The sequence below is a fragment of the Lepidochelys kempii genome, chromosome 6 (genome assembly GCF_965140265.1).
Source record: "Lepidochelys kempii isolate rLepKem1 chromosome 6, rLepKem1.hap2, whole genome shotgun sequence".
NCBI classification, from domain to species: Eukaryota; Metazoa; Chordata; order Testudines; family Cheloniidae; genus Lepidochelys; species Lepidochelys kempii.
Genome location: NC_133261.1, coordinates 65,836,245 through 65,850,487, shown reverse-complemented (window position 1 = coordinate 65,850,487; position 14,243 = coordinate 65,836,245). Strand labels below are relative to the sequence as shown.

The 14,243-nt window shown below is 37.4% G+C and overlaps 1 protein-coding gene across 5 annotated transcripts in view; it reads right to left on the bottom strand.

Moving 5' to 3' along the window:
• The window catches only part of SLC39A9 (solute carrier family 39 member 9), a 43,774-nt gene that overhangs the window by 18,587 nt on the left and 10,944 nt on the right, over positions 1 to 14,243 (bottom strand). For all 5 annotated transcript variants that reach the window (XR_012159428.1, XR_012159429.1, XM_073348463.1 and 2 more), the window contains exons 2-3: positions 11,636 to 11,744; positions 1,741 to 1,932 (exon numbers count right to left, since the gene is read on the bottom strand). Coding sequence is in view for 3 of the 5 variants with exons in the window: in XM_073348463.1 (XP_073204564.1) it covers positions 1,741 to 1,932; positions 11,636 to 11,744 (301 nt within the window). In the remaining 2 variants the exon portion in view is untranslated. The remainder of the gene's footprint in view (positions 1 to 1,740; positions 1,933 to 11,635; positions 11,745 to 14,243) is intronic.

Sequence of the window (14,243 nt, the reverse complement as noted above, 5' to 3'; positions counted from 1 at the left end):
TTTAAATTTCAAGTGGTCAGACAACTTTAACTATATTGCTACTTGACTCTGCTACCTCAACTGGAAGCCTATTCCATCTATTCACACTCAAGTTCAAGAGACAAAGTGGATGAGGTAATATATTTTATTGGACCAACTTCTGTTGTGAAAGTAGACGTTTTCTAAAGCTTGTCTTTCACCAGAAGATATTATCTAACCCATCTTGTCTCTCTAAAGCCCTGGGACCAACAGAGCTACAATATCCCTTCAAGTTCTTCTATCATTTAATTCCTCTTAATTTAAACCTATGTCCTTAGTTCTGGACTATCCACCAAACCCAAACAGATGATCACATTTAAAGGTTATACTCCATTCTAACCTCTATAGCTATCCTATTTTAAGGGAACAGAAAATCTAGTCAACTGAGATAACATTAATGGATAATGAATACCACTGGTTCAAATCAGGAAAAGGCATTTTATAAATCCCTAACTATTCTGGCAACACTTGCAGTTACTCGGTTATATTTCATGTGGGAGATAAAGCAAAGGCTCAGAAAAATTGTTCCCTATATTGTTCAGTTTTTGAGTCTGTGCATCTTAATAGGTCAAAGACACAAGGTATCCCATTTTCTCCTAACCAGGAAAGAGAAAAAAAAGCGTTGTAAAATATAGAAAACAAGGATTTCAATACAAGTTGGTCAACTGAGTTTCTTGCTAACCTATTTGCCAAGCCTCCATTTGAGAAGCTAAGCTTATAAGCTAACAGAGTCAGTACACAGAGCATCTGTAGGGAAGACTTTTAATCAAGGTGAGAAGCCTATGTGTAGAGGAGGGGAAAGCTAGAAAAGTGAGAGTGTGATAAAAAGTATAAAATATTTACATTAACAAAATCTAAACATAAGCACATTGCTGAACACTGACAAGAAATAAGGATGTAAGTGAAGTGTGATAGAACGGTCATTTCAACAGTATTTTGAGCCACATTTTATTCAAAAGGTTTTTATTGGGGAATAAAATTTCACATAAAAAACCAAATATTTAATGATTTAGTTTTCAGGAAAGATTACCTACATTTTGTTCCGCTGTACACAGAAAACCAGCATGCACTTACAGGGAAACTACCTAGGAAAATTACCAGTGAAAGTCACCATAGCTCTTATGCTTTGTGGCCCATGTGAAGTCTACTGAGGTCAACAGGACTCCATGTGGTTCCAACAGTCAGTCTGTGCAGATCACAGGGGAGGCCTTTCTTCCATGAAAATTTACAGCCTGAACTAAGCCAATATTTTGTTCTCTGAAATGTTTAATTCAAAGCAAGACAATAAAGTAGCTAATGAAGTTAAGGCTCTGGCTCTTCAGTTTTGCTATGCTATGTTGGTGGACTAATCTATTTGTCATATATTAAAACCTACACTGCTTAAAGCCTTAACACACAAAGCTGTTGATCATCTATTATTTCTAAGTAGACTTTCTCTGTCAGCATGAGCACACACTTGAGCATTATGAAGCAAATGTTCACATTACGCTGGCTTCCAGCATTGACAGTAACACTGCTTTATTATTTCACGTAACAGACCATGCTTACCTTTATGTTTGTAGAATACAACTAGTTAAATAGAGCCCTCATCCTGACTGGGCACTACTGTATTAAAAATACATAATAAATAATCATATTCTGAAAATACACTTTGTTCATTCATTCTAGTTGCTGCAATGGCTCCAAGGCAAGTGCCAGTCTGGCAGGAGAGGCTTTACTTACCATCTGTAGAGTGCACGTGGGAGCTGCCTATCTGGTCCACCAAAAGCATGAAGACAAAACCAAGGACAAGGGAAACACCAATGTACGCATGTAATTTTGAATGGTCATGACCATGCTCATGCTCAGCTGTTATTTCTGCTGCTTTCTCAGATTCAATCACATTTTGAGTCTCACTGGCCTGATGGTGCTTCCCTAAAGCAGATAAACAGGTTGATTAGAAGTGAGGATCCCAAAGGTGATGTTCTAATATTTTCTACTCCTTCACTGAGAGCTTTCTTCATACCTGAACTTAATAATATAAAGCGGGAAAGAAAAATAGATTTAGAATTTTTTGTTTTGTTTTTAATGTCCTAGATTATCCCTCTTTGGGGACCAACACTGGCAGAATTCGTATACTTGCTCATCCCCTTCCTTAATATCTTAGTGCAAGGAGGGGGAGGAGTGAATCCTCAATAAGCAAGGAGGCTCTATGTTACCTAAATGCAACATTTGAATACAATCATTATATTTATAAGAATTGCTGTATTACTTTTTAAAATCATAGGTTGCCAACTCTATTAAGGTTTAAAGGGACACAAGCACTTTTAGGCCATATATTTGACCTACTTTTAAATAGAACAACACACGGTGAAGGACATGTCCTTGTAACATCCCATAAAACACATTTATGTTATTTGTTCACTAACAGTTTTAATGAAATTTGAAAAAAGAAAAAGCTTTATAATGAGACTAACCAAACCAAACTCCAAGCATCAGTCCCCACCGAGGCAGGAGTTAACTCAATTACTCCCAGAACCGAGTTGACATCAGTGATACTTGTGCACAAACAACAGAGTACACCAAGACGGGATAAAATTGATGGTACTGTCCTGTTAGGTTATAAGTTTTTGGTTTTGCGATTACAAATGTTTTAGAAAAGCCTAGTATGAATAGAAAAGCTCTCTTTATTTTGTGCAAATTTCAATGAAGACAGTTTCCTGAGGAGCAGGAAAGGGACAGAGATAATAGAAGAACATTCAGCTGGTACATGAGAACCAGAAAGGGAAACTAAAACAGAACCTCACCAGTCTCATTTCATTCTGAAATATTTTTAAATAATGGGGTTTACACTGGGCTCTCCAGATGCAATAGCAGAAATACAGGAGCTAAGTTAAAAACCCATTATTTTAAAATATTTCATAGCTTATTGATAATGAGAAACACCTCTCACTGCAAAAACAACGAGGAGTCCTTTGGGCACCAGAGAGACTAACAAATTTATTTGGGTACAAGCTTTCGTGGGCTAAGACCCACTTCATCAGATGCATGGAGTGAAAAATACAGTAGGCAGGTATAAATATACAGCACATGAAAAGATAGGAGTTGCCTTACCAGGTGGGGGGTCATTGCTAACGAGGCCAATTCAATCAGGGTGGATGTGGCCCATTCCCAACAGTTGACAAGAAAGGGTGAATATCAACAGAGGGAAAATTATGATTGAATTGGCCTCATTCGCACTACAAAAGTAATTTTCCCTCTGTTCCCCAGTGCAAGACAATTTAGTTCTGGGGTGCAAAGCTGGGGAGCTCAGGGGAATTGGCTGGAGCCTCCCTATTGATAGTTCATGAGTGGCTGGGAGATCATTTGTGTAACACAGTTGGATGTGTCCCCGCCTGTGGATGTCTGTATAAGTGCAGTGCTTACCAGAGCATGACCTCAACTTGAGTGTGAGAAGCAGCCCAGGTTGGTGGGTTTGAAGGGCACAGTGGTCCCAAAATCCAGGTTGCACCCCAACGACCCCGTCAAAACATTTGAAGTTATAATATAGCCCAAAGTATGGAAGTCAGACTTTACTAAAACATGCATTTAACCATACTTAATATCCCCAAGTATATTCACAAAAATGAAGCTGTTTCAGTTTCTTGATAATATGACCCTAGTCATCTCAGCTGCCCTTTCGTTGTTTAGGTGGGAAAAAAACAATAATCGAAGCATGGTGATTAGTTTGAGCAAAGTTCTGGGGGGTCAGAAGTTTTGGGTTTTGTTCCTGACTACAACGTGACCTCGGGCATGTCATTTAACCTCTTTGCACCTCAGCTAACTCATCTATAAAAACACTGTACACTTCCATAGCACAGGTCACCTGAATCTCTAAAAAGTACTTTATAGATAGCTGCACCTGTTTTGCTATCTTGCCAAATCAGTGACTGAGTCAGAAGCTCTGAGATATAGTCCTGACTCCCAGTCCCCTAGATAGAACTTGATGCCTCCATCACAAAACAGGGATACTAATTCTGAGTGTGTTTGCTAGGTTTACTTAGAATTTGTAAAGCACTTCAAGATCCTCATAGGAAAAGGTGCAACAGAAGTGCTAAGTAGGATATTGTGCTGAATCCAACCTTTGTCTCTTAACATTATTATAATTATTTTGTAAGGTTTTTTTCCCCAGAATACATAATGTATATTCAGAAGGGCGACTCCATATTTTCATGAAAATTCTTAGGGGGGATTTGTTTTAAAATGAATTTAAATGAAGCATTTTGCAACGCTTCAATGCCCTGCAAAATGTATGCATGGTGACTTTGAACAAAGAGGTGTCTGTGGCACACAAGACGTTCTACAGCCTCCTGAAGAAACAGTTAGCTGTGGATGATGAAATCATTGGGTAAGTCTGGGTGGGTTTTTTTTTGGTTCAAACTATTGAATAATATTGAATATTGTTTTCTATTATGAGGTCTTCTGGCTTAATTAAATACTAATGCCTCTTGAGGACAGCAGCCACCGTTGGAGACATCTGGGACAACCTGAGCAAAACATAATGATGTCTCACTGCTACTCTTTCTATGAATTAAATGGACCTTTCAACAGATCACTTCAGGGGGAGGGAGTGGGACACTATGTGCAAATGTTCAGTTATACCCTGTGTACAGATCCTTTAATTTGCAGTTAAAGGGACACTGTCCAGCTTATTGCTGTTTTTTCCACTCTTCCTATATCTCCATCTGGTCCCTTTGCACTGCTCAGGCATTACACTTGTATGAATCTCTGTCTTGTCTTTGTGTCTTCTCTTATGCTGTTCCCTAAGCTTGGAACTGTCTCCTTGATTTTTCATGCCACTAAAACTCCTTTTCTTCTTTCAATCTTCCTTAAAAGCACTGCTTCTGGAAGACCTTCAAACAATAACCCAAAAACAAAATACAAACCAACTTTAAGGGAAAACAGACTATGTTTAACTTTCTGGTACTTATACACTAGCACAAGACAGCAAAGTTTGTGTTGGAACACTGCAGTGGAAAGTGTATTGATTAAGCAAACTTTCCACTGGAATTTTAAAAGATGTAAGGAAAACATTTTATTTGCTTTGGTTTTGTAAGACTCTCAGGCTTTTACAAAAGCTTCATTAGGGCCAAATATAACCTGACTGTGTATCTTTAAAAATAGTCAAAGGTATGAACATTCAACTGGAATAAAGAGAAGAGAACACAGTCCATTTCTTAATTTAGCACTTCAATAAGTTTTAGATAGAAGACAAAAGCAAAAGAATTAAATTTTAGGCCTGCTAGACAGCACATAGAAATTAACAGCAATAGGGATATTAATCAGAGCGGATTATTTGATCAGAGCATTGGAATTTCTCTCTCAATAGCAAAACGGACCTGGCTTTGACACAATCAATAAGCGTTGAAGAAATTTTGGCTACAGATGGTGAATGGGTCTGCTACCACCATTACTTAACTGAAAAGCTGAGAAAGCAATATATTTGTTTGTTTCCTCTATATGTTCAGTTTGTCAATTTCCTATTTACTGGGCTTTACATACAGCAACAGAGGAGAGAAAAATATATAGCAAAAAAGCATCTGTAAACCACAACACTTACCGGGGGGCCTCAGGGATAGATGTAGTATCCTTTAGTTTTCTGGTTTATTTTTTAATAAACTTTAAGTTAATTGAAGTTGAGAGTTTTCCTTTAAAATTGTCCAAAATTCTTGGAAACTAACTCCAAAATCCCATCTCACTCTAACAAAGTCTCATTTTGTGAAGGTCATCTTCGATTTGGCATCCAAGTGCACAATGTTCTATACTGAAATTATGGCCCAAGGACTGTTATGAAAAGAAAATGCTGCATTTGGAGGAGTTTTGGGGGCTTAGATAAACACAGATGTGATACATTTGTTGCACAAAGATTAACTCATTAGATTTACCAATTTTAGGCCAAATGATATTACTGCCATCAGCATGGCCAAGAATTAGTGTCCCTTTAGGACACTTCAAGACACAAATGAAGTCTTTATCAAGTGTTTCACTAATTTTTCAGTGGAAAGACAAGGATGACTAGATAAGAGTCAAGCAGAATGTGGTTACTTCTGGGTAGCATACAGTGAAACTAGCTGTTCAAACAGGTGCATTGATTCATTAATAAAAACTAGACACATCATGATGTGTTGTATGCTCATTTTTCAGCCCTTGAGATCAAACACGAAAAGTTAGTTACATACTATTTTAACTGTGCACTGACCTCATAGACTAAGGTCAGAAGGGACCATTATGATCATCTAGTCTGATCTCCTGCAGAACGCAGGCCACAGAATCTCACCCACCCACTCCTGCAATAAATCTCTTACCTATGTCTGAGCTACTGAAGTCCTCAAATCATGGTTTAAAGACCTCAAGGTGCAGAGAATCCTCCAGCAAGTGACCCGTGCCCCACGCTGTCCCATACTATTCACTGATATTATTAGATTGTTTTATTTGTATGCATACTGTCTAGTTATACAGTTTTTAATCCCAGTCAGTCCAATTGCCTGCTCCATTCTAGCCACTTTAAATAAAAATTGGAAATCCCAGCTCTTCACAGCAACATCATGAATTTTCTGATACTGACATAACTGACCAATAGACACAACTATGCTGATTTACACCAGATGATATTTGAACCACTGTTTCTCCATTTTGGAGAGAACTAGGCTCTCTTACCTCCTCTGTATAGCACCTGCATTCATGCTGTATGTACTTGGTTTAAATAATGAGTCAGCTGTGTTCACACTCTCTCTCCTCCTCTCTAAGAAAACAGTGTTAACAGATCTTTCTTTAAAGGACTCTGCACTGGCTGAAAGAATGTCATTGAAAAAGCTTTGAATCTTCTTTTTGCTCCTTCTACGGATCTTAGAATGGATCAATTTACAGAAATGGACTTGTATCACTTATTTTCCTTGGACTTTTTTCAAAGACAAATGCCAAAATCTGTAACAATGCACTTTATTTTCACCTATCCTCTCCTCCTCTTCAGTCTTTTCTGCCCCTTCTTTTCCTCTCACTCTTCCTCTCCTCCCCCTTTAATTCTTTGTGTGGTATTTTAGAAAAGGTTCCCTGAAAGAGTATATTCCATTTAATTAGGGCTGTCAAATTATTTTAAAAAAATAATCGCAATTAATCGCAAGTTTTAAAAAATAATCATGATTAATCGCAGCTTTAATTTCACTGTTAAACAATAATAGAATACTAATTTAATTTTATTATAAAATATTTTGGATGTTTTTATACATTTTCAAATATGCTGATTTTAAGTACAACACAGAATACAAAGAGTACAGTGCTCACTTGATATTATTTTTGATTACAAATATTTGCACTGTAAAAATTTTTTTAAAAAGTCAAAGCAAAAAGGGGCATACAAATGTTTTGCATATCTGGCACGTAAATTCCTTGCAACGCTGGCTACAATAGTGACATGAGAACTCCTGTTCTCACTTTCAGGTGACATTGTAAAGAAGAAGAGGGCAGCATTATCGCAGGTGAATGTAAACAAACTTGTTTGTCTTAGCGATTGACTGAACAAGGACTTGTAGGCTCTAAAGTTTTATATTGTTTTGTTTTTGAGTGCAGTTATGAGAAAAAAAAATTCTACATTTTTAATTGCACTTTCATGATAAAGAGATTGTACTATAATACTTGTATGAGGTGAACTGAAAAATACTATTTCTTTTGTTTATCTTTTTACAGTGTAAATATTTGTAATAAACAAGTAAGCACTGTACATATTATATTGTGTTGTAAATGAAATCAACATATTTGAAAATGTAGAAAAACATCCAAAAATATTTATAATAAATTTAAATTGGTATTCTATTATTGTTTTACAGTTTGACTAAAACTGATTAATTGTAACTTTTTAAAATCTAGTTAATTTGTTTTGCATCAATCACTTGAGTTAACTGCGATCAATTGATAGCCCTCCTCTACATTTAATTTTTTTAAAATATAATCACACACAATTCCAAGGGAACAATATAAGCCAATGTTTCGTTTTATCAAGGTTTATTTTCTGCATTTTTTTCCCTTTTAGCTGTATAAACAGAAATGATTTTTATAGGCTGTTTTTCTTGTACTTTACTTTGCTATTTAAAGTCAAAAATAAAAATTCGGAAAATACACTGTCAATCAGCATGTGTTTTTTTTATATCTAGCCCAGATCAGTTTGTGTGCATGAACCTTCTCAAAAAAAGGTGAGCTACAATGTTCAATTCAAGAAAACATTCCCTGTTCTGTTTAGATTAGTAAATCAACTCCATTGCCACAGAAACAGACCTCTTAAAGAGAAAATCAATTTTGTTTTAAGATGTATTTGAAAAGTTTTGAAGTTTAAATATATGTTCTGTTTTTTGCTTGGGATCACAGACTTTATGAAGAAAAAAGCTTTATAGTTCATCTTTACTTAATAAAATCTGTAAGATTTGTGAGTAATAGTTCCGTGGGTTGGCGGGGAATGCTCACAATACCTAATCACTCTGCAGACACACTACAGCAGAGTACGCTTGGGAATACTGACTGTCTACAGCAGAGGTGGGCGAACTGTGGTCCGTGGGCCACATCTGGCCCGCGGGACCATCCTGCCCAGCCCCTGAGCTCCTGCTCCCGCGCGGTCCTCCATCCCCCGCAGCCTCAGCGCGCTGCGAGCGCTCTGGCCCGCTGCTCCTCCGGGGTGGCAAAGCTGGCTCTAGTGGGGCTGCGAGCTCCTGCTGCTCTGAGCAGCATGGTAACAGGGCTGGGGGGGGGGGGGGATTTGGATGGGGTGGAGGTTCAGGGTGGGGCAGTCAGGAGACAGGAAACAGGGGGCATTGGATAGGCATGAGAGTCCCAGGGGGGTGCCTGTCAAGGGGGCAGGGCTGTGGATAGGGGTCGGGGCAGTGAGGGGACAGGGTCCAAGGGGGGTTGGATGGAGGGTGTGGTCCCGGGGGGCCTCTCTGGGGGCAGGAGTGTGGATAGGGGTTGAGGCAGTCAGGGGACAGGGAGGGTTGGATGGGGGTGGGGTCTCTCAGGGGGCAATTGGGGCAGTGGTCCCAGGAGGGGGTGGTCAGGGGACAAGGAGCAGAGGGGGTTGGATGGGTGGGGAGTTCTGCGGAAGGGCACTCAGGGGGCGGGAAGTGGGAGGCGGGGGATAGGGGGCAGGGGCCAAGTTGTTTGGGGAGGCACAGCCTTCCCTACCCGGCCCTCCATACAGTTTCACAAATCTGATGTGGCTCTTGGGCCAAAAAGTTTGCCCACCCCTGGTCTACAGCCATGTTATGATTGCACCAGTCAGGCCTTTCCAGTGATATACCAACTCACAGTTTGGACCACCCCACTAAAAAGAGAATCCCTATAAACCATTATGTCTAAAAACAATTCTGCTTTTAAAACACAGGGGAGAAAGAACACCTGATGCATTGGGACCTGGAGCAGCACATCTTTTCTTTATTCTTTTCTTCTAATAGGAACTTTTAAAAAAAAATAGCGGTGGTACACATTACATAAAAGCAGTTTTGGGGGTGGGTCAAGCTAATAAGCCAGACGATCATAGACCACTCCAGAGCGTGCATTAATAGGCTACTGACTGCACTTCTCCAACAGTTGATGGTACAAGGCCACTGATCTTGTGCCTCACAACATACCCAAGGTTGTACTAATAGCCTATCACTGCACAGCCTAGAGTGAACATTGCTGTATTAATCAATTTGTTATGTTAGCATAGTGAGCAAGAGGCATCAGTGAATAATTTCTGTGTCTCAATGACAGATACAAATATCCTTCTAGATACATGCAGTCTCTGTCATGCAAAAATCAGATTCAAACTTAGTTAAACATGGCTGCATATGTGAAAGTAGAATCAAATAAATTTAGAGCTAAGACTAAAAATCTTCTTAGCTGACCTTTCAGACTTAATGAGTGAAGGAAAACAAGCCAGATCAGATTCTTATGCTTAATTCTGAATGCCTTACTTTTGTAAGTGGACTCTATCTTTTATAACGACCTTCATGGCTGAGTCTATGTAAGTGGGTGCAGCTCTCTACAACTTTATCTTCACACGTAATACACACAGTTTCTGCAGTAATATTAGGATTAACTCATTTTTCCTTGATTTATTAGTTCTAGTTCTCTTCTATTTGCCCTAAAAAGGGAGACAAAGGATCAAGATTTGATTTGTAACCTGAGCAACACTGAAGGGACCTAAATTCTGGGCTGAAATCACTGTATCTGAAAAAAATAACTCTTAATGTTACTTAAATAATTTCTTTATGGCTAGATTGGCTTTGTGCAGGGCATTTCATGTTAGAAATTTAGTTTAAGATAGCATTAATGCATACTGTAAGTTTCCCAGTTATGTATTTTACTTCAATATGGATGGACAATATGCATGAACTGCTGTGTAAATAGGAAGAGACAGAATTTTTCAAATGCCTCTGATTTACTTGATAGTTTAATGGGTCAGCTCGGCTCACTGAAGGTGTCAAGCCTTGGCAATAAACCGACCAAAAATTTAATGAGAAAAATATAAGTGCTCCCAATAACGTTATCTGCTGCTAATCATAACAAGAGAAATAATGTGTTGCCCTCTTAAGATTAAAATGGAATGGATCACAAACCCTCAACTGAAGTGCAGTATAGTGAGATGCTACAACAAACATACAGATTGGAAAGTGTATGAACACATGAATAAATAGTTAATGTTATTGCAAGATTCTATGTTTATTAAATACGAATAATTTTAAGTTACATGAAAGGCACTAGACAAGCCTAAAACACACAGACTATAAAGTAGGTTAAATAAGTGCAAATGGTAAAAATAAAAAATATATTCTTCTCCAAAACATGTAAGAGGAAAGCACAGAGATATCAAGAAAAACAAAAAAACACCTTACTATGGTATCATATAGTTCTCACCCACTGATATGCAGTAGCAGAACTGGTACTTCAAACATGTTTGAAAAGTCCTCTAGAGTCCCATCTTCCACATGTTGACATTTCTTTGTATTAGGATCCAGTGCGCTGCTGCCACCCACCTTTGACTGAATTACTGATCTTAAATCTACTCAAAACCTGTGTCATACAACTGTAAAAGCACCTCAAGCTCCAATGAGGATTAGAATGCACTCGAATGAGAGATGATGGGCATTACCTGATATAACTAAGGGATGGTATAACTGGTACAGTTATCCAAGACTTTTGGGCTTCAAGGATACCCTAAGCCTATGTCTCTCTAAAGACATGTACTTTCACTTAAAAAAAATCAGTAGGCCTCAAGCAATTTTGGCCTGTTAAACTAATTAGCAAAATTGTTTGAGGCCAACTGAGCTTAGAAAGTTCTTCAGCTACAAGGGAGTGAGACTCTTTTGCAAGATAAAAATATATGGAGATCTATAAAACACCACTGATAGTGACTGCAATAACCAAAAGGGACCTAAACCACAGAAAGCAGCAGCTTATAAACACAAATTAAATCTTTTTCAAAGGCAATTCCTTTTGTCCATTATGTCCATTGTTTGAGGTTTAAGCAAGAGATCAACTTTAATTATTCTCAGAGTAAGAAACTCTACTTGTGCCTTTCTGGCTTATCAACTGTCTTGCACAAGGACATATATCAGGCTGGTTTTTTTCTCACCCTCCAAAATGTCTTCATAAAGTGCATGTACTCCTTCAGGCACAATTACCGCCAAGGCAGTTCCGCAGAGGAGCCCAGCACCCAGAACTGTCACCAGCTTTAACCTTTCCTGCAAGGAAGCATAAAACAAGTAACACTCTTTAGTAATGAAAAAAAACCTCTCCTATTCCCCAACAAAAACCAAGAACTTTAACATTTGGGATCAATATTTTTGCTCAAGAGTGTTGAAAAGACCAGTAGCATGAGAAATTATAGCTCCTGATCCACAGATCAAGGTAGGATGGATGCAATGCATGTTTCCCTTGCAATGTTTTAGAGATTACTTTAATCCAGTGTTAAGTGAGATTTGTCATCCACAGACTCACTTCTGAGCTTTTTCTGCATACACTGCCAAACACTATTTAACACACACTACTTACTTTACGCTGGAGTAAACTTACTTCATGCAGTTCTGCTCAACAACTCAGTGCTTCATAAGATTTGTTACTTTGAATGACAAAGTAGGGTGGATAGAAGACAATGCTTTTTAAAAAAATATATAATTGGATTATTTTATTTAAATACATTTTTCTCTTTAAAACTAAACCTATTTGAAATTACGATAGCTGACATAAAGGCCTAATTTTACCATAATCTATTAAAATAATTTAGATTAAATAAAAAATATTCAAGAAGTACATTTGCTGCTGAAGTATTAAAGAAAGTAAAACCACTGAACTGGTTGAAGTCATTGGCTAAGCACCTGGAACCAGTCTGTTGAAGTGTTAAACCAACTTTTGACAGAACTATCCTCTTCTGCAGGTACAGAGAGAGTATTTTCTTCATTTCAGTTTATTCAACTAGCTCAGTTCGATGACTAATTAATTCAATGTTAAGAACATAACTGGGAGTTGAAAAGCAAGGAAGCTTGTGAATACAAATGAGGTGCAAGAGGGTGAGACCTACTAGTTCTAAAATCTTGAAGGATGTGATGACCAGAAATAATAAGTTCAATTCACTAAATACAGATAATATAGTTTAATAAATCAGTTAGTTTTAAATACAAAACATTTTGATAAACTTTATGTATGCATCATATTTACAGTAGTTTTATTTAATAAAAACAATTAAAATGCCGTTTGTGAATTTTAACTGAATTCCAATTTCCATCCAAATGCAGATTGACACAAATCAGAAGCAAAAATTTAATCATCTAGTAAAGAAGAAATGTAACATTCACTGTTTTCTAATGCAATAAAAATATAAACATTAAAAATCTGAATAAATGTATGTTCAGCTATATAATTGGTTAAATACATGTGCAGAGATATACTGTATCCTCCTGGTTAGCAAAAGAGAGGACCAAATTTAGTGTAAAGGTTATATTTAGTTGCAAACTAATGTGTTTTAATGGTTACCAAACAATAAGAATCACCTTTTTTAGAAAAATCATAAAAAGTACAAATGCACATCACGATTAAAATTTATTATTATTGATTAAATCAAAATTTCCTGCTTGCTGATTTAAATCATGAGTAAAAGCAGTGATTGATATCAATCTACCCTGTCAGAAAAACACAAAGCGTTAAAATCTGCCAATCATTTAGGATTCCCTCCCTTCCCCCCACAAAAGTGAGGTCTATTAGTCTACAGTACAGTTCCCCAAGAGAGTGGTAACAGATGAATAGATTGCGATCCCTTCTAATTTATATGGATTTAGAAAAAGTTAGCTGCTTTTCATGTATGCCTGATAGATTCCAAAGCAGTATAAAAAAAATTATAAAAGAGTAGGGAAAAAATGATCCACAAAACTTTACGATATATATTTTCATTCCAGAAACTGAATTTCATAACTTTACATTCTTAAAGGTTAATAAAGAGTTGGAATAGCAATGTGTACTGTCAGCATCTCTAACTCAGACAATTTTGAGCAGGAAATGAAAATGAAAGATGTCCTCTTCTTTGATAAATAAGGGCAGCTGACAAGCAATGAAATGGGAAATACCTGCAGTAGAAAGGACTATTTTACTTGATAATGAAGATTACGCTAAACCTCGGCTGCCAGATCCACTGAGGTGAATACTGTTTATGCATGTATGAGTTTTGAAGGATCAAATTTGAAGGATCAGCAGCCCAATTTTGACAGATTCAGGTTTATACTTTCAGAGCCATTCAAGCAAGGCCATTTTTGAGGTGTCCGCCTACAAATGATACTCCTTATTTTTGTCCATTGTAAAAATCCAAATTTTTGCCCTATGAAGCCAAAACCTACTCTGCAATGTTAAAACCAAAAAATAATAATGTACTATTAATACAGTGTACAACTTGTTGACTATTGCTCTTTAATGAGGCTAGATTATAGAAACAGAGTAAAAAATACCCTTTATAACTTATTTTTTGAATTATGGTAGCACCTAAAAACCCTGATCAGAATCAGGAGCCCAACTGTAATAGACCAGGGTGTCAAATATACACCTGGCCAGCAAGGTGTATTTATAAAGCCTGCAGGATATATCCAGACTGTGCAGAAACTCAGCTTTCATTTAAAAAACAAAGGAAATTTCTAGACTTCATGGATGCAGAGATAACTTTCTAAACATAAACAGAGTGTAACTGAAAGTGATATCTG